Source organism: Saccopteryx bilineata, chromosome 1 (assembly GCF_036850765.1).
Source record: "Saccopteryx bilineata isolate mSacBil1 chromosome 1, mSacBil1_pri_phased_curated, whole genome shotgun sequence".
NCBI lineage: Eukaryota > Metazoa > Chordata > Mammalia > Chiroptera > Emballonuridae > Saccopteryx > Saccopteryx bilineata.
This window is the reverse complement of record NC_089490.1, coordinates 399,827,190-399,846,342: the sequence shown is the minus strand read 5'-3', so window position 1 is coordinate 399,846,342 and position 19,153 is coordinate 399,827,190. Positions and strand designations below refer to the sequence as shown.

Here is a 19,153-nt window from a genome sequence, read left to right as displayed (position 1 = left end):
CTCTCTAAAATGGATAAATAAATAAAAAATAAAAATAAAAATAAAAAATTTAGCCTGACCTGTGGTGGTGCAGTGGATCAAGTGTCAACCTGGAACACTGAGGTTGCTAGTTCAAAACCCTGGGCTTGCCTGGTTAAGGCACATATGGAAGTTGATGCTTTCTGCTCCTCCCCCCTTCTCTCTCTCTCTCTGTCTCTCTTCACTAAAATGAATAAATAAAAATAATTAAAAATAAAAAATTTAAAAAAGAAATACATATTAAGATTTCAGCTTATGAAGCTATAATTTTTTTTTGTATTTTTTCTGAAGTTGGAAACTGGGAGGCAAACAGACTCCTGCATGCGCCCAACCGGAATCCACCCAGCATGCCCACCAGGGGGCGATGCTCTGCCCATCTGGGGCGTCGCTCTCTTGCAACCAGAGCCATTCTAGCGCCTGAGGCAGAGGCCACAGAGCCATCCTTAGCGCCCGGGCCAACTTTGCTCCAATGGAGCCTTGGCTGCGGGAGGGGAAGAGAGAGACAGAGAGGAAGGAGAGGGGGAGGGGTGGAGAAGCAGATGGGCGCTTCTCCTGTGTGCCCTGGCCAGGAATCAAACCCGGGACCCCTGCACGCCAGGCTGACACTCTACCACTGAGCCAACCGGCCAGGGCTGAAGCTATAATTTTAAGATGTAAAAGAGTATAAAGATTTAGATCTAGCCTGACTTGTGGTGGCGCAGTGGATAGAGCGTCAACCTGGAACGCTGAGGTCGCCGGTTCAAAACCCTGTACTTGTCTGATCAAGGCACATATGAGTTGAGGCTTCCGGCTCCCCCCCTTCTCTCTCTCTCTTCTCTAAAATGAGTTGGGTTTTTTTCCTCTTTTTTTTTTTGTTAAAGATTTTATTTATTCACTTTAGAGAAGGGGGGAGAGAGAGGAGGGAGAGGAGCAAGAAGCATCAACTCCCATATGTGCCTTGACCAGGCAAGCCCAGGGTTTCAAACCGGTGACCTCAGCGTTCCAGGTCGACGCTTTATCCACTGCGCCACCACAAGTCAGGCTCTAAAATGAGTTTTTTAAAAAAGGATTTAGATCTACTCCAAGAAGCCTATAAACTTTTTAAAGGGATGCAGAATACTAAGAAAAACTATCCAGAGTTTGGAGATAAGACCAAGAGTGTAGTATGTCCTTCAAGTGTCATACTGGGCCATTATCACACAAGCCCACCCAAGGATTAATTACCCACAGGAATGTACATTTGTTTGATTTTGCTATTTACTATTAAGGATTCAGACTCTGAAATTATAAGTACATATTTCCCAGGAGAGATGCAAAACATTTAAATCCAGTAGAAAAAAATAACCTCAAAAATTATTATAAATTTTATTGCCCTGTAGATCAGTTTTGTATCTTACCTAGAAATCATTTTCTAACATTCATCTTTAAGTGCCCGTCAATATCCAGGTCATCAAGATGTATTAGCACCATACAAGAGGAAATCCCCTCACTGATGAGTAATACATGTGTTCGTTTGATATCTAGATACCATGTCTTTAATTTTTTGAAAATGTAACTTTGACCATGCATATGATTTTAAAAAATTTTTAAGTTATGCATGTGTTTTAACATGTAGGTGTCCCTCTTGACATAGTTGGGTTTTTTTTTTTTTTTTTTTTACAGAGACAGATAGATAGGGACAGACAGACAGGAATGAAGAGATGAGTCGCATTAATCATTAGTTTTTCATTGCGACACCATAGCTGCTCATTGATTGCTTTCTCATATGTGCCTTGACCGTGGGGCTACTGCAGACCGAGTGACCTCTTGCTTGAGCCAGAGACCTTGGGCTCAAGCTGGTGAGCTTTGCTCAAACTAGATGAGCCCATGCTCAAGCTGGCGACCTGGGTCCCCCGCATCCCAGTCCAAGGATCTATCCACTGCACCACTGCCTGGTCAGGCATAAGTTGGTGTCTTGAGTATGTTTTTTCCATGTGACACTGGTAGTTCCCAGCGGGCTGGAATATTACAGCAGAGGGCCCCAACGTACAAATGCCGATTTGTATTCAAATGAGAACTAAAGTGTACAAAATTGTTTTAAGTGAGACCACAGCTGGGCATTGGGGTATCACCCCTTTATGTTTTAGGATGTGGGTCTGTCCGACTGTCGTGACTAACACTGGGCAGCAAGCATGGATGGTGAGGTCCGGCTCTAACCCTACTGCTTGGAGGGGGAAGACTTTGAGCCTCGGCCTGACCTGAAACCTATCTTCTGAGGCTGTCAGGCAGAGGCAGTAGGGGTGACCACGTTCATCATCAGTCCACCCTCTTCTAGTTCAGTTGCTGAGAGCTGGCATTGTCCCTCCACACCATTTCTCTAGCTTATTTTGTTGAGTGTCGGGGCTTTACCTCTCACACGTGGGGAGGAAATGTTTTCTTCTCGGCTGCTAGCTGCGCGGCTCATTCTAGTCTCAGGTAGAACTGGACAGTCTCCGCACTGGCTCCCTCACTCTGACTGGGACAGCTTGAGCTGACAATCCCACTCTGTGCCCCAAATTCGTGTGTAAGAGGATTTATACCACCAGCCCCAGCTTCCTCATGGGATTCTCAGAATGACAGATGATGGGTGTGGCAGCGCTCGGAGTGCCAGAAGCGACAGAGGGGGAACTGGTCAACATCAGGTCCTGGAAGAGCATCGGGGAGAAGACTGAAAAGAGTTGCTCTCAGAGCCACACCTAAGGAGGGCGTGGGAAGTTCCCAGGACAGCCACGGGGAATCTGTTGTCCCTTCACTTCCCTTAGTTTCTCTCATTAGGTGTCGAAGCAACTACCTGGAGCTTGTGAGCCCAGGCCTCTCCTCACCCGGGAATGCCCTTTAACTAACACGAGTCCTAATCTCTCATCTGCCTAAAACTGGCTGTGGACATGGGCCACGGCCTCCCCCCCCCCGCCACTTTCCTGAGCCCCAGTTCTTCACCAGTAGCGTGCTCACACTAACTCCTCAGAGAGAAGACATGCCAAATGCAAAGTATATAGGCGGGATGACGGGGACGCTATCCCTTCAACACGATGGGCCGCCACTGATCTGTACGTTTAGCTCACCACTCCTCACAATTCAGAGTTCCCCCCGACACCCAGGAAACACTCCTGTATTGGCTGGAACCAGACGGTGTTCCAGAATCGTGTCCCCTCCAATGTCCTTCCGGTTCTAGAATCCCACTGTTATTGCAGACTGTGCATTCTAGAAGCGGAGGGGTCAACTGCTCTTCCTGGGCATTGCTGGCTCACGCAAGCACTACTGAGTGGAGCCCATGCGGCTGCCAGGATGCGGTGGCGGGACCGTATTGCTGTGCTCTTCTTCCCACAAGGCATGATGCTCAGCATGGCTGCACTGATGCTCTTCTTCATCCACCTGAGCGTCTTTACCAGCGACGTGCGTAACTTCTGCTTCACCCACCAGTACGACCAGATGAGTTTCCGCTACACCATTGTTCTGACGGTAGGCTGGGGCTGGGGCTCAGGGGCTGGTTGGGGGAGGCTCAACCCCACTGTTGTGTCAGGGGCCACTCTCCCACTAGATGGGGCCTACAGTTCTCCCAGGTGATCGGCATCTGCTGGGCTGCCATGGGGTCCCTCTACGCTGAGATGACAGACGATACATTTCTTCGGTGCTTTTCCCAGACCACCCTGAGTGAGTGGGGGAATGGGAAGCTTTGGAACCCTTAGAAGTGGCAAGGAGTGGGCAGGGAAGGCTGATGGGGGCTCTCTCCTCTGCTCAGTGTTCAACGGAGCCATGTTCTTCAACCGCCTGTCCCTGGAGTTTCTGGCCATGCAGTACCGGGAGGAGAACCACTGAGGCTTGGGGATCAGACTGAGAAGTGGGAAGGAAAAGGAGGCTTTGGGTATTTTAATAAAGTCTTCCATTTATTTCCACCTGTCAGCTCCCTCATAGGTTGGAGGTGGAAAGCCAGAGACCCAGGGGAAGCAGGTCAAGACAAATAGTTGATCTGCTAGAAACCCCAGGCCCAGCCTGCAGCCACTCTGGTGGACTTGGCTTTGGGCCTGGAATCTTAGTGTTTCGGGCTTGAAGGAAAGGAGCAGAGAAGGGCCCTCAGACCTCCCACCTCCACTCCTCAGGCCCCCAGGTCTTAGGCTAGCCCAGCCGCAAGCAAGGGCTCAGGAGGGACCCACACGGATGTGAGGGTTCATGAGTGGGTCCAGATTGGGATCACTGTCCGCTGAAGCCCGGCCCAGACGAGACATGAGGGCAAGGAGGGCCAGGAAGCCCAGCAGCCCCAGCAGCAGCAGCAGCCCTGCCCGCTGGAGCAAGGTCAGTGGCCGCTTACGAGACCTGTCCCGGCTCCTGGGGGGATGAGGGAAAGTCCGATCAGATGGCCCCCAAGGCCTGGAGAGGAGCCCTGGTCCTGACACTGTTCTGGACCCAGCACCACCCCCTGAGCCTCACTTCCTCAGGTGTGCCCCAGGGATGGTCACCTCTGTACCTGCCTACTGCACAGGTGACTGCAGCTCGAACCAGCAGAGGCAATGACTGGGCTCTGGAGACTAAAACGTGTCAGGCACGGGAACAGTCACAAAGCTCGGGCGGTGGTGAAGCAGGAAGGGGCCTCAAAGCGCCCGAGTGCAAACCTCACAGCTAACAGCTGAGAGGGCAGACCCAGGACTTCCCCTGTCCAACTGAGGCCTCTCTACGCAGCCCTAACACCTGGGTAGCCAGCTCAAACCCCTTCTGTCATAAAATCATTGTGCCTGGGGCCTCTGGCTCTTATTTCCCTCCCTCCCCACTCCGGCCATCCCGCCCCACTGGCCCTGGGTACCTGAGCAGCTGGGCCAGCCAGCCCAGGGCAGGCCGGCGACGATACTTGTCATCATCGCAATCCCCATGGGAGTCTGGTGCCCGGTCACCATCCCGTGTGTCATAAACCTTCCTTGGGGCCGAGGCTGTAGGAGCAGAGCCACCAGAATGCACAGGCTCAGGGGAACTGGTCCATAGCAGGGGGAGTGGGGAGGTAGGAGAGCCCTGCCCTTCTCAGCCTGATCTGGTGCCTCAGAATTGTGGGGCAGTAATATCTGTGGTTAGAATGAGGAAGGGTTCCCTGGGTGGGTCTCTGGAGGCCTGAGCTCCCTCCACGCAAACCACCCCAACCCCTTTATCCTCTCTTGTAGGGAAGTCCCCTGGCTCACCATGAGTCAAGGGCTCGGGACTTCCCACGTGGATCACCGTGTGCTGCTCAGGCCGGCCTGGGGAAGCGGGGGGCCGGGGGACTTGGTTGTAGAAGGCTGGGGCAGTAGAAGCAATGGCCATCTCTTCTTGTTCAGGGGTGCCACTGACTACGACAGGAAAACAGGTGTCAGCAGAGCAGGGAGGCAAGGGCCCCAACAGCAGGTGGAGACGGCCACTCACCATTAAAGCTGGACCAGTCAGAAAAGTCGGAAGTGTTGAGGGGCTCAGGCTCCGGGCTCACCACCTCATCGATCTGGAAGGAACCCGTGTCACCAGCCTGCCCAGTGCTGTCCCAACCCACTTATTTAGCTCAGGTGGGACCCAGGGCAGACGGACAGACAGAGGGACTCTCACCAGAGGAAGGCCCAGTCCTGCCCGGGCCCAGTTGACTGTGGTCAGCTTCTCTCTCAGCACAGAGGCCACAGGGCCAACCAGATTGCTTGGGGGAAAGACGGGGCCACTGCAGCTGGGACACTGGTAGCCTGCAGGCGCTGTATTTCGGGGTAGCTGGGCAGCACGTTCATTGAGGCAGGCCCAGTGGAAGAGATCTTAGGGCCCATGAAATAGCAGAGAAGAGGCATGAGGTTGAAGACATTTTGGATCCCAACCTCAGCGGCAGCCCCCACCCCACTGCAGGGAGATATGCATGTAAGCCCAGAGCCTTCTCTTTCCCATCTTTACCCTCCTAGGCCATTTCATCATGCTCCCGAAACCTACAGCCTTATTGGCTAGCACCATCTCACTAAGTCAAAACAGATGCTACAAAGCTCCCAGCCCACTACCGGGTGCGTGTGGGTGGGAAGAAAATGCCACAAGCTTCCCGGCCTAACAGCTAATCAAGCACGATTTCAGAAAACACACAGGCACACATATATGCTTGTATACAACCACAGGCACACATATACATGTGCTTATATACACAAACACAAATGTCACCCTGTCTCTATACTTACAGACACACCAGCTCACACATACACAATCACTTGTTCGCTAACACTTGAGCACCCTCGCCCACATTCTCCTGCAACCCCACAACACACATTTACCAACTCACCCACAAGAACTAATGTAAAGACACAACATACACCACATTCCTGCAAAAACATCCACTCTCTCACTAAAAACAACATCCACTCTCACACTAAAAACACGTACATGGAGCTTACTCTTCTGCCCCAGCTCCTTCACAAAGTGGAACTAAGTACGGTCCTTAGATCAGAGCCAGGTCGAGGTCATGCCATGTGTCTGCTGGATTCTTTCAGCAGACTTTATTGTGGGAAACTCATTTCCTTTTTGTTCAATCTTGGAATTAGTAATGAATCCTGAATGCCTGGAAGCCCCATGCTTTCAGCTCATGGCTGGTCCGGCCAACTACTGCTCACAGCCATAAACACACCCTCAAGTCTGACTGGCTCTTACTTAACTCTCAAGAGTGGAGGGAGGAAACTAGGAGATTTAATTTTTAAGGAAAGACACTGAGGCCCAGAAAGGGAAAATGACTTGAATGAGCTCACAAGCAAGTGGGTAATCCAGCAAAACTAGGAACTGGAGCTCCAGCCTCACTGCCCCAGTGGTCGGCAAACTGCGGCTCATGAGCCACATGCGGCTCTTTGGCCCCTTGAGTGTCGCTCTTCCACAAAATACCACGTGCGGACGCTACCTAGATAAGGAATGCACCTACCTATATAGTTTAAGTTTAAAAAATTTGGCTCTCAAAAGAAATTTCAATCGTTGTACTGTTGACATTTGGCTCTGTTGACTAATGAGTTTGCCGACCACTGGGCTAAGCAGTCTTGTGGGAGACTGCAAGCTGACAGGGTCCTTGCAGTTTAGATTTGTGGGGGACAGAGTTGTGGGGGACTGGTAGTAAGTTGACAGAGTCCTTGCTCCCCACCCCCCCCCCCACCTCTCTTGGTTAAAAGGCTAAAGGCTAAGCTCTTCCCCACAACCTCTGACTGATTAAGTTGGGGAAGGCAATTTATATGCCTTCCCCACACCTTCACATTAGCTGTAATGCTGACGGTTTCTACTCGTCCTGTCCCTCATGTCACTCAGAGACTGGAGGTAGTTTTCTTATTACCTTTTGTTTTGTGAAGTTAAGATGTTATTTATGGTGGAGGGTTTTTTGGGCTCTGGGGAGAATTCTTGGTTTGCCTCTGAATGTGACTTTGTATCAGAGCTCTCTTTAGTTTGCTAATGGCTTTGCTCTCTACCCTATAAATAAAGCGTTTTGAGGGTGGAGACTCACTCTTGCAAGCCATCAGCTTCGCAATGGGTCCTACCGATCCCATCCTTTTTCTTTCTGTGTTTATTTTCTAATCCTCCACCGTTCCCACATGAGACCCACAAATTACAAGTCACGCTAGTTCATGATACGGTCTCACTGTCCTCTGGCTTAGGGAGGGCCTGGAAACCAGTCACCCAGCTGGGCCTGTCTTGATCCCTCCCAAGGTGCCCAGGCCTCACCATAACAGACAAGGCGGGTCGTCTCCCGGGCGGCCAGGGGTGTGTTGCACAGGCGGCAATTGGAGCTGTAGTCGCTATCTTGGAGCCACTGCAGGTAAGACTGTACAATACACTGGAGCAGGAAAGACAAGTCATAATGGGAGCAGGGGCTCCAAAGCCCAGTTCCCTATGGCCCAACTGCCTCTTTAGCTCTCATCACAGAGGAGACTTTTCCTTTCATTTGTTCAATCAATAAGCATTTATTGAGCATATACTGTGTGCCAGACTCTGTCTTAAGGGCTGGGGATATAGCAGTAACCAAATAAACCAAGTCATTGCCTTCGTGTAGCTTGCAATCTAGCACCAGGCCCTCCTTCTTGAATTTGAAGGAAGCCAAGCCAACGCTACCCGCCCTCCCAGTGCCCTGGCTCAGTCTCTCCCCTAAAGGCCCTACCTTGGCGTGATTGGCTACCAGGCAGTGCTCGCAGACGTTGACCCGGTGTTCAAAGCAGAATAGGTTGGTCACCTTCCTCTTGGGGCACTTGCAAAGCCCCATAGTCGACCCTGGAGAAAAAGCCTGAGTGGGCAGGGAGTCAGGTTCCGTAGGCAGCCTCTAGGAACTCATCAGGCCAGTTCGCTTCTAATGCCCCGTACATTCCGGTATTAGCGCAAACCCCTAGTATCTGCCCACCGCCTTCTTCACTCCGGACCACGCCCTGCATAAACCCCGTCTCCGAAGACCCCTTAATTCTTCCTGGATCGTGTCCTGCCCGGGGCCAAGCTCAACCAGCAGCGTCTCACCGAAACCACTGGCCCCGTCCCCGCCCCCCGGGGGGGGGGCATTATGAGTCCGACCACTCCAAGCCCCGCCCATACCTCCTCCACAGACCCTACACTCGGCGTTAAAGATGCACTGCCGCACCGGTCCCGACGAGCGGGTGCGCTGGTGAGAAAGGTACACACCGCACTCCGCCGCCCTCCCGCTCAGCTCTTTCCAGTTCTGGCCGCTCCGATTATCCCTCCGCTGCCACGTCTCTTCCGGGTGCGGCGCGTGCTGATGACGCAAGCACTACTGGCGTGCTATTCGTGGAGATGAGTGAAGAGAGGGAGCGACCATACACCCTCCTGCCTTACGTCACTTCCGCTTCCGCACAGTCAGGGCGGGTAATTCGAACATTTCTGCATCGGAAAAGCCCACAAGCACCCACGGCAGTGGCGCGGCGAGGGTCAAGAACAAGACTAGATATGTCCGAGAGGCGAACGCGGTCCAGTGGGGCCCCCCAGCGCTCCGGTGAGCGGAAGGCGCGCGGGAGAGATGGGGCCCAGCCGTTTGAGGGATGCAGTCCCGTGAGGAAGGCTCTGCTCCTGCTTCCTTAAAAGGGTCTGCCCACGGCTCACCCCGACTCAGGAAGGCGCCCCCAACGGGCCTATTTGGCAACCTTCTGCCGCTCTCTCCAGAACCTGTTCTCCAGACCCTGAGCTCTAGAGTCCTCCCCCACCTCCTAACTTTTTCTTTTTTTTTTTTTTTTTTTTTTTTTTTACGGGGACAGAGAGAGAGTCAGATAGAGGGATAGACAGGGACAGACAGACAGGAACGGAGAGAGATGAGAAGCATCAATCATCAGTTTTTTGTTGCAACACCTTAGTTGTTCATTGATTGCTTTCTCATTTGTGCCTTGACCGCGAGCCTTCAGCAGACTGAGTAATCCCTTGCTCAAGCCAGCGACCTTGGGTCCAAGCTGGTGAGCTTTTTGCTCAAGCCAGATGAGCCCGTGCTCAGGCTGGCGACCTCGGGGTCTCAAACCTGGGTCCTTCCACATCTCAGTCCAACGCTCTATCCACTGCTCTACCTCCTGGTCAGACCTAACTTTTTTTTTTCCAGGGCCCATGACCCCATCTACTCAGGCTCTGCGGAGATCCCAACGGAAATCAGGCTCTGATCTCCCCAACACCCTCCCTGAAATCTGGCCGAAGGTGAGCTAGGGTTCCTCAGTGACTGCCCGGAAGGCCCCTGGACTAATATGGAACTCATGCTTACCCCTATTCTCCAGGCATCCCATGCGCCTCCAATCCGAAAGCCCATCGTCTTGAAGAAGATAGTGGCCCATACTGTAAAGGTGAAGGCTGAGGGAGGGGTTGTGTGCGGGTAGCAAAATTGGGGGCTGTTGTGTGATCAATTTGTGTTGTATCCACAGATCCCATCTGTCCACTCGCCTCGAAGGAGCCCTAGGGTGAGTTCATTTTCATCTACTTTGGTGAGGGGAATCCAGAACACTGTAGAGCTGGGATGAGGCATAATGTCTACTCACCTCTGCTCAGGGAGCTGTTCTGCAATATTTTGAAAGTTTGTTGGCCCTGGCCGGTTGGCTCAGTGGTAGAGCATCACCCGGTGTGTGGATGTCCCAGGTTTGATTCTGGGCCAGGGCACAAGGAGAAGCAACCATCTCTCTCTCTCTTTCTTCCCCACCCTCAGCCATGGCTCATTTGGAGCAAGTTGGCCCCAGGCGCTGAGGTTTGCTCCATGGCCTCGCCTCAGGCACTGAGCAACAGAGAAAAGGCCCCAGATGGGCAGAGCATGGCCTTGCCTGTGGATCCCAGTTTGGCACATGTGGGATTCTATCTGCCTCCCCGGCTTCTCACCTAAGAAAAAAAACAAAGTTTGTCTTTCAACATATGCCTGCATTACTTGCTTGTAGATTTACTAGCTCTTGATGCCCTGGTATTCTCTACCATTTTCTTTAAAAAGTTTAACTGATTCCCACCTATTTTTTTTTTTCTTTTTACTCCATCTTGTCCTTGTTTTTATTTATGGTTGTTGTAAGATGAATGTTTTTATGGTCTTAGCAGAAGCCAGGATGTTTCATTAAAATCTGTGCCTGAAGATATAATGGATGAGAAATGCTAACTTCTGAGGAGCTCATGGGACTTACAGTTAAGTGGGAAGAAAGTCAAATGAACACATGATAACACTGTATGACGACTGCAGTATGGAAAGAACTAGATGCTACGAAGCACCTAACCCTGACCAGATGGCTCAGGATCGTTTCACAGAAGAGAAGTTTTTTTTTTGTTTTGTTTTTTTAAAGATTTTATTTATTCATTATAGAGAGGAGAGAGAGAAGGGGGGAGGAGCAGGAAGCATCAACTCCCATAGGTGCCTTGACCAGGCAAGCCCAGGGTTTTGAACCGGCAACCTCAACGTTTCCAGGTTGACGCTTTATCCACTGCGCCACCACAGGTCAGGCCTGAAGAGAAGTTTTAACTGAATCTACAGTCTTCATTTGACCTTAGAAAGCTGAGGAGCAATTAAATCTTTAGTCTTTACAGATTAGTAAGAGGATAACAGGCAAAGGAAGTTGTATTTGCAGAGACTTGTTCCACACACATGAAGAAATCATAAGATTTAGGGAGCATCAGCTTGTTTGGTGTGTCTGCAGCAGACTTTGTCAGGGCAGGGAGCATGCTAAGCCAGAACAAATTTCATTAAGGCATGAAGGCCATGCCCAGGAGCCTCGGTTTCTTGTCCTTGGCTCTCTTGGCAGCTTTTGGAGAGTTTTTTTTTGTTTTTTAAAGATTTTATTTATTCATTATAGAGAGGGGAGAGAGAGAAGAGAGGGAGAAACTGGAAGCATCAACTCCCATATGTGCCTTGACCAGGCAAGCCTAGGGTTTTGAGCCGGCAACCTCAGCGTTGCCGCTTTATCCAGATTGACGCTTTATCCACTGCGCCACCACAGGTCAGGCTTTTTGGAGAGTTTTAAGCAAGGCAGTGACTGATTTAAACTTGGGGTTTTTGTTTGTTTTTCATTTTTTTCCATTGATTTGCGAGAGAGAGAGAAGCAGTAATTTGTTAACTCCATTTAGTTGTGCACTCAGTTGGTTGCATCTCATATGTGCCCTAACTGGGGATCGAACCTGCAACCTTGATGAGCTGGGCTGACACTCTACCCATTGAGCCACCTGGCCCGGGTCACTTGGGTGTTTTACAAAGCTCCCTTTTGGAGCTGGGTAGAGAATGAGCTGGGAAAAGCTGCCGGGAATTCCAAGACCAGGTAGGAAGACTTGACAGGAATCCTGAAGTGAAATGGTGGAGGGCCTGAAATAACATACTGCAAAGTAATGCTTCCCTTGGCTCACGACATGAGTATCTCATCACACAGGACTGAGCTCCATGGATCCCTCCTCCCAGCCTTCCCTGACCATCCCTACCTACCTTTACTGTCATTTTCTTAATGTAGTTCTCCTCAGGTCTTATTAATAGAGTATTTGTGTGCATGTTTGTTGTCTTTCTCTCCCAAAGTGCCTTGAGGGCAGGGACTTCCACCTCCCCCATGGTAGCCATTCATCCTAATTGGGTGAGGAATAGATTTATGAGACATTAAACAGAAAAGGCTGCGAGGAGTTGGATGACTGCATTTTTTTTAGAGAGAAAGGAAGGGAGAGAGACAGACAGACAGAAACAATCTGTTCCTGTATGTGCCCTGACCGAGGATGGAACCTGCAATCTCTGTGCTTCAGGATGATGCTCTAACAAACTGAGCTATTGACCGGGGCAGAAAAAGATTTTAGTTTTAAAATGAAAGTTCCACGTAGAGAAGGGTTTTCTTTTCTTTTTCTTTTTCTTTTTCTTTTTTTTTTTTTTTTTTGTATTTTTCCGAAGCTGGAAACGGGGAGACAGTCAGAAAGACTCCCACATGCGCCCAACTGGGATCCACCCGGCATGCCCACCAGGGGACGATGCTCTGCCCATCTTGGGGCGTTGCTCTGCCATAATCAGAGCCATTCTAGCGCCTGAGGCAGAGGCCACAGAGCCATCCTCAGCGCCCGAGCCATCTTTGCTCCAGTGGAGCCTTGGCTGCGGGAGGGGAAGAGAGAGACAGAGAGGAAAGAGAGGGGGAGGGGTGGAGAAGCAGATGGGCGCCTCTCCTGTGTGCTCTGGCCGGGAATCGAACCCGAGACTCCTGCACGCCAGGCCGACGCTCTACCACTGAGCCAACCAGCCAGGGCCGGGTTTTCTTTGTTTTGTTTTTTTATGCTGTGATCCCAGTGCTTAGAACAGTGCCTGCAGCGGGCAGGTGACCATAAGTACTCATTGACCTGATGGACATTTTAGGAAAATCATTGTCAATTGTGACAAACTGACCACAGAGGGCACAGATGAAAGCTGGAAGAGCAGTTAGAAGGTTATTGGACTAGTCTAGATGACGGGTAATGGGCTTGCATCAGAGGTAGCTAGAGTCCAGTCATTTTGGAGACAGAGCTGGCAGCACCTGCTGGTGACAAGTCACAAAAGCAGACTCTTCAGAAGCAATGGCCAGTCCTTTTCTTCCCTTTCTCTTGTCTGTTTCAGGGTCTGATTTTTTTGTCTGACCTGTCTCTTCTTTTCCTTTTAAAAATGTTTGTCCTAGGCCCTGGCCGGTTGGCTCAGCGGTAGAGCGTCGGCCTGGCGTGCGGGGGACCCAGGTTCGATTCCCGGCCAGGGCACATAGGAGAAGCGCCCATTTGCTTCTCCACCCCCCACCCCCTCCTTCCTCTCTGTCTCTCTCTTCCCCTCCCGCAGCCAAGGCTCCATTGGAGCAAAGATGGCCCCGGGCGCTGGGGATGGCTGCTTGGCCTCTGCCCCAGGCGCTAGAGTGGCTCTGGTCGGCAGAGCGTCACCCCTGGTGGGCGTGCCGGGTGGATTCCGGTTGGGCGCATGCGGGAGTCTGTCTGACTGTCTCTCCCCGTTTCCAGCTTCAGAAAAGAAAAAAAAATTAAAAAAAAAAAAAAAGTTTGTCCTTAAAAAAAAAATGTTTGTCCTGGGGCTCTTTCCTTCTACCCTAAGTCTCAGGTCCTTCTGGAAGGAAGGAAGATAGCTAATAACAGGAAGGCATTCTCTCTTCTCTCCTGGTACAGCTTGCTTTTGTTTTGGAGAAAGAAAACAGCCCTCTCATCAAGGAGCCTACTAGGGAGGACCTCTTCAAAACATGCAGTGTCCCTGTCACACCCACCACCACTCCTGTGCAATATGACCCAAATGTTGAGTCAAGCTCCAAGGAAGACCTGGACACAAGAGATTTGGAAATGTCCAAGAAAGTCAGGCGATCCTACAGCCGGCTGGATACCCTTCGCTGTGCCTCTACCTCCACCCCGGGCCGCCCCTCCTTTGGCTTTGAGGAGCTGCTGGGGACAGAAGACCTTGCCGGAGTCTCACCTGTGGTGTGTTCAAAGTTAACCGCGGCCCCCAGGGTCCCTTTGAATCCCTGGGCCCCAGACATGACTCTCCCTGGAATCTCCCCACCAGTGAAAGAGAAAAGAAAGAAGAGGAAGGTGCCAGAGATCTTGGTGAGTGAGAAGCAGGGGCCTTCCTCTGCTGTCATACAGATACTGGGAGACAAGCAGGACACATGCTGGGCTGGGGTTCAGCTCTGGCTGTTTGGGGGAAAAGAGTGCCTTCAGGGTATGGGTAGGCATGCTCCAGCCCACATACCCCCCTCTCCACTCACCTGTCCTCCATTTCTCTTCCCCTAGAAATCCGAGCTGGATGAGTGGGCTGCGGCCATGAATGCTGAGTTTGAAGCTGCTGAGCAATTTGATCTCCTGGTTGAATGAGATGAAACTGGGGTGCACCTAGCCAGACTCTCCTCTTCCCCTTGTACATAGCCCTGTCTTCCTGTGGAAAAGACACTTGGGTCCCCTTCCTTGGCCCTGTTACCTCTGCACGTGCCATTGCTGTACATGGGGTCTGTCCTCTGAGTGTTTAGGCGGGGCAGCAGCTATTCCAGCTCTAAGAGGTGGGGCTCGCCTCCTGGGTGTCCTGCCCCGACTCAGTGACCCTACCTCCTGCAGCGTCCTGGCCAGTTTCCAGTTGGGCCACAGACCAGGGAGGAGGAGTTGCTGGCCCAGCCAGAGAAGGTTACAGGGCTGGGGTTTGTGTGTGAGAGCATCCCTGCTGTCGTTGGCAGTGGCTGCTCGGTGCCAGCCCCGGCAGAAACGCACTGACGGCCTAGCAGCCTCAGGCTTTCTCTTGAGCTGCCTTAGGTTTGTGGCTCGGTTCTGTGTAAAAAGGCTGAGTCCATCCAGGGGAGAATTCGTGGAGTGGGGGCAGTTCTATGAGGAAGTAGCTGGATGCTCAGCTGGTATAGTCAGGTTTTGACAGGAGGGTGGGAAGCCTCAGTTGGTCTCAGATCATAGGCATTTACTCCTTAGAATCTGTGTTTTATAGTTCTGTGTTTTGCTGTTGGGATGTTTGATTAAATGCCAGATGGATGGGGTAAAGCGTTCATTTGTGGGTGTGGCTCCAGGTGTTTCAGGCTGCAGCCTCCACGGACCCTGAGGCTCAGGGCATCTGGACTGGACACCTGTATAGGGCTGCAAGGGGCCCACAGCAGGAGGCATCCCTTGTCACGCACACCTGATTCTTACACACTGAAGTGCACAGTCTGCTCAGCTCTGAAACCCAAACTTCCGGGTTGCACAGCCCTAGCCCCACTAGCATTGTACGCTACGCTTGTAAAGTTCACCTTCTAGGAAACGTCTTACGCCCCAGAGTAACAGGCAGGAGTTGACAGCAGGTTTTTTTCTCTTTTTTTATATTCATTTTTAGAGAGGAGAGTGAGAGAGAGAAAGAAGGGGTGGGGGGGAGCAGGAACAACAACTCCCATGTTGTGCCTTGACCAGGCAAACCCAGGCTTCCGAACCAGAGGCCTCAGTGTTCCAGGTCGATGCTCTATCCACTGCACCACCACAGGTCAGGCATGTTGACAGCAATTTTAACCTTTAGCTGCCTTAGTGTTCTCTCACTTAAGGGCACTGCCTAATGCAGGTGCTAGGAGTTTAGCTGGGGGTGGGGGGCGCAGTAGGATCATGTCATTGTCTTCAGGGAACTCTGTCCCTCATTTTTCTTTTCTCAATGCTGGTAAAAGGTGTGCTTTCAAAGGCTGCCCAACCACAACTTCCACCGTTCCCCAGGTCATTGAACCTTTGCACATATGTATACGGATCTATGGAAGTAGGGGAGTGTCAGAGAAGATGAGCGCTTGGTCAGGTTACGTGAAACAGCTCAGGCCTGGTGGGCGCTAATTAGACCCTACAAGGCTCAGGAGTCCCAGCCTACCTGTTTATCGCTTTGTGCTCTGCAAGCAAGCCCTTTTGTCAGGGTTGACCAAATGCCCTTGAGCTGGACCACATGTCAAGAATTCTGTCAAGAATTTTCTTGTCCCCCCCGGCTGATGGGGCAGGACTCCTGTGCAATGTCTTAGTCCTGCAGAATCAGGAGTAGCCAGATGATGTTGAGTTGATGTCACGACTGCAAGCCTCTCGGTGTTCCTGAAAAAACTAAGAATGTGGAGTTTAAGGGAAAATTGGGGTTTATTATTTTTTGAAAATAAACCTGATTGAAGAGTTTCTGTCTGTTTGGAGGTTGTGTTTCTTTCATTGGATCAAAGGCAGAGCTGAGGGTGTGAGGCCCAGGAAGCTAAGCCTTCTTTGGGCTGTATCATGGGGTTGTCCTTTTTATAGGGGCCTCAGTACCCTGTGGTAGATCAGTGTCTTCCCCCCCCCCCCCATGTCTCTTTCTGTTGAGTGGCTCACACCTGTTCCTCGGGAAGCACCACCCCCTGCTGTCCTAGGAGGAAGGAAGTCGGGTCTGGGGTGAGGCTGCTAGTTGCTTCATGCTCTGCCTGGGAACAGACCTCCTCCCGTCCCATCCTGAGTGGAGCCCCTGTTTCCCTGTCCCTGTTGGGCTCCTCACACTGGCCCAGCCCGGGTGCTCTGCAGTAGTGGGTGCAGAAGCCCCTGGGGAGTTAGTCAAAGATGCAGATACCCATGCAACTCGATGTGGGTGGCACAAACCGGTCTCCCTACAGGTCTCTTCCTCTTTAAACCTGTTCTTGCCTCCTAGACCAAACAAAGTAAGGCCTTTAACTTCCCCACAGCCTCCACAAAGCTTCCTACTTCTGCTCCTCCCCTCGCCCAGAGGGAAGCAGGCCCCTCTCCAAGGCCAGGCTTTCCACTTTGGCTTTTGATCCAATTTTCTTCTCTCTGGACCTGGTGGTGCCTCTTTCTCCTACAAGTCCTAAACAGGCTTGTGTTCATTTTATTAAAAACAACCACCCTAACCCCCAAAAAGGCTTGACCAGCCTCTGTTTTTAGGTACTGCCATTGCTCCTTTCAAGGTTAAGGTCTTTGAAAGAATGTTTGGAAAATCTCTGCGTCTGTCCCCTTTAGTCCAGGTGCTTTCACTTCATTTACTGCTCAGCCAGAAGAAACCAGTGACCCCCTAGTCCTCAGAGATCTAGACTCAGGAAGCAACCTGGGCCAGAAACACCCTTCTTAGGGCCATGACGCTGCTGGCCTCTTTCTTTGCCTCCCCTGAAATGTCAGGACACCTACACTCAGTCCTGCACCCTCTTTCCAGTCTGCTTTCTCTCCCTGGATGATCTCAAACTCTCCAGGCCGCCTTGTCGCTCAAGATTTGCCCGTCTTGCCTGACCAGGCGGTGGCGCAGTGGATAGAGCGTTGGACTGGAATGTGGAGGACCCAGGTTCGAGACCCCGAGTTCACCAGCTTGAGCGCGGGCTCATCTGGTTTGAGCAAAGCTCACCAGCTTGGACCCAAGGTCGCTGGCTTGAGCAAGGGGTTACTCGGTCTGCTGAAGGCCCACAGTCAAGGCACATATGAGAAAGCAGTCAATGAACAACTAAGGCAGGGGTCCCCAAACTTTTTACACAAGGGGCCAGTTCACTGTTCCTCAGACCGTTGGAGGGCCGAACTATAAAAAAAACTATGAACAAATCCCTATGCACACTGCACATATCTTATTTTAAAGTAAAAAAACAAAACGGGAACAAATACAATATTTAAAATAAAGAACAAGTAAATTTAAATCAACAAACTGACCAGTATTTCAATGGGAACTATGGGCCTGCTTTTGGCTAATGAGATGGTCAATGTCCGGTTCCATATTTGTCACTGCTAGCCGTAACAAGTGATGCAAGTGTGCATCAGTTAGTCTAAATCTGGTTGGAGATTTCAGATGTTTCTCCTATTATAAGACACCTCCTAAAAATAAGAAAGCCCCCATCTTTTGGGGGTAAAATTAATATAAGACAGGGTCTTATAATAGGGGAAACATGGTGTGTAGTAATGTGGGGGGAGACTTTTGGGCATAGGGAGGTTATAGGGGCCATTATGTTGTACATTTGGGGGAGTATGGGGCCATTGTACTGTGTAGTAATGGTTATAGTGCTTTGCCTTTCTTCCTACTTCTGCTGTTATTTCACACTGCTTCCAGTGATGTGGGGCGCTGCAACCGCAGACCGGATGTGCATCATATGATGTGCTTCCCGGGCCGTCACCCATGCGTCTCACGTCACCAGAAGTAGTACTGTACCTGAGCGAGGCCGAGCTTTGCGGCGCTGCCACATACAATACTCTAGGAGCACAGGATGCATCCTGTGCTCCTTTCAGTGACCACCAATGAAAGAGGTGCCTCTGCCCTGGCTGGTTGGCTCAGCGGTAGAGCGTCGGCCTAGCGTGCGGAGGACCCGGGTTCGATTCCCGGCCAGGGCACACAGGAGAAGCGCCCATTTGCTTCTCCACCCCTCCGCCGCGCTTTCCTCTCTGTCTCTCTCTTCCCCTCCCGCAGCCAAGGCTCCATTGGAGCAAAGATGGCCCGGCCGCTGGGGATGGCTCTGTGGCCTCTACCTCAGGCGCTAGAGTGGCTCTGGTCGCAACATGGCGACGCCCAGGAGGGGCAGAGCATCGCCTCCTGGTGGGCAGAGCGTTGCCCCTGGTGGGTGTGCCGGGTGGATCCCGGTCGGGCGCATGCGGGAGTCTGACTGTCTCTCCCTGTTTCCAGCTTCAGAAAAATGGAAAAAAAAAAAAAAAAAAGAAAGAGGTGCCTCTTCCAGAAGTGCGGTGGGGGCCGCATGTGGCCTGCGGGCCGTAGTTTGGGGACTCCTGAACTAAGGTGTCACAACGAAAAACTGATGATTGCCTGACCAGGCGGCAGCGCAGTGGATAGAGTGTCAGACTGGGATGCGGAAGACCCCCAGGTTCGAGACCTCGAGCTCACCAGCTTGAGCGTAGGCTCATCTGGTTTGAGGAAAAATTCACCAGCTTAGACCCAAGGTCGCTGGCTCAAGCAAGGGATTACTCGGTCTGCTGAAGGCCCATGGGTCAAGGCACATATGAGATAGCAATCAATGAACAACTAAGGTGTCGCAATGTGCAACAAAAAACTAATAATTGATGCTTCTCATCTCTCTGTTCTTGTCTGTCTGTCCCTGTCTATCCCTCACTCTGACTCTGTCTCTGTAAAAAAATAAAATAAAATTTAAATTAAAAAAAAAGAAAAACTGATGATTGATGCTTCTCATCTCTCTCTCTTCCTGTCTGTCTGCCCCTGTCTATCCCTCTCTCTGACTTTCTGTCTCTGTTAAAAAAAAAAAAAAAAATTGCCCGTCTTTCCCACCCCTACCTCTCTCCTGGACATCAAACCAGAGTCTAG

At 51.3% G+C, this 19,153-nt stretch overlaps 3 protein-coding genes across 4 annotated transcripts; 2 read left to right on the top strand and 1 right to left on the bottom strand.

Moving 5' to 3' along the window:
* Positions 1-1,228: 1,228 nt before the first annotated feature.
* TMEM262 (transmembrane protein 262) lies at positions 1,229-3,831 on the top strand. Its single transcript, XM_066251993.1, has 3 exons — positions 1,229-3,474; positions 3,567-3,666; positions 3,755-3,831. The coding sequence occupies exons 1-3, from the start codon at positions 3,301-3,303 to the stop codon at positions 3,829-3,831; spliced, it is 351 nt and encodes a 116-aa protein (XP_066108090.1). The 5' UTR covers positions 1,229-3,300.
* Positions 3,832-3,878: 47 nt separating this feature from the next.
* ZFPL1 (zinc finger protein like 1) lies at positions 3,879-8,710 on the bottom strand. Of its 2 annotated transcripts, XM_066251992.1 has the most exons (9): positions 8,539-8,710; positions 8,117-8,226; positions 7,684-7,795; positions 5,572-5,765; positions 5,398-5,470; positions 5,178-5,324; positions 4,811-4,934; positions 4,478-4,538; positions 4,176-4,338 (listed from the first exon to the last, which is right to left on the bottom strand). In XM_066251992.1, the coding sequence occupies exons 2-9, from the start codon at positions 8,216-8,218 to the stop codon at positions 4,318-4,320; spliced, it is 834 nt and encodes a 277-aa protein (XP_066108089.1). In that variant the 5' UTR covers positions 8,219-8,226; positions 8,539-8,710; the 3' UTR covers positions 4,176-4,317. The 2 variants fall into 2 exon arrangements, with proteins under 2 accessions (XP_066108088.1, XP_066108089.1); XM_066251991.1 differs by lacking the exon at positions 4,478-4,538 and having other exon boundaries at positions 3,879-4,338.
* Positions 8,711-8,828: 118 nt separating this feature from the next.
* Positions 8,829-15,986, top strand: LOC136318900 (sororin-like). The gene is made up of 6 exons (XM_066251987.1): positions 8,829-8,953; positions 9,545-9,636; positions 9,714-9,779; positions 9,858-9,893; positions 13,558-13,986; positions 14,173-15,986. Exons 1-6 carry the CDS (start codon positions 8,908-8,910, stop codon positions 14,251-14,253), a joined length of 750 nt encoding a protein of 249 aa, XP_066108084.1. The 5' UTR covers positions 8,829-8,907; the 3' UTR covers positions 14,254-15,986.
* The last annotated feature ends 3,167 nt before the right edge of the window (positions 15,987-19,153 follow it).

Coding starts and splice junctions, on each gene's coding strand:
- TMEM262 (XM_066251993.1), top strand. CDS start 3,301: ATGCGGTGGCGGGACCGTATTGCTGTGCTCTTCTTCCCACAAGGCATG. Junction 3,475..3,566: donor GCTACACCATTGTTCTGACG/GTAGGCTGGGGC, acceptor TGGGGCCTACAG/TTCTCCCAGGTGATCGGCAT. Junction 3,667..3,754: donor CTTTTCCCAGACCACCCTGA/GTGAGTGGGGGA, acceptor TCCTCTGCTCAG/TGTTCAACGGAGCCATGTTC.
- ZFPL1 (XM_066251991.1), bottom strand. CDS start 8,218: ATGGGGCTTTGCAAGTGCCCCAAGAGGAAGGTGACCAACCTATTCTGC. Junction 5,766..7,683: donor GACCCGCCTTGTCTGTTATG/GTGAGGCCTGGG, acceptor ATGGGCCCTAAG/ATCTCTTCCACTGGGCCTGC. Junction 5,471..5,571: donor CAGGACTGGGCCTTCCTCTG/GTGAGAGTCCCT, acceptor GGTTCCTTCCAG/ATCGATGAGGTGGTGAGCCC.
- LOC136318900 (XM_066251987.1), top strand. CDS start 8,908: ATGTCCGAGAGGCGAACGCGGTCCAGTGGGGCCCCCCAGCGCTCCG. Junction 8,954..9,544: donor TGGGGCCCCCCAGCGCTCCG/GTGAGCGGAAGG, acceptor TTTTTTTTCCAG/GGCCCATGACCCCATCTACT. Junction 9,637..9,713: donor TCCCTGAAATCTGGCCGAAG/GTGAGCTAGGGT, acceptor CCTATTCTCCAG/GCATCCCATGCGCCTCCAAT.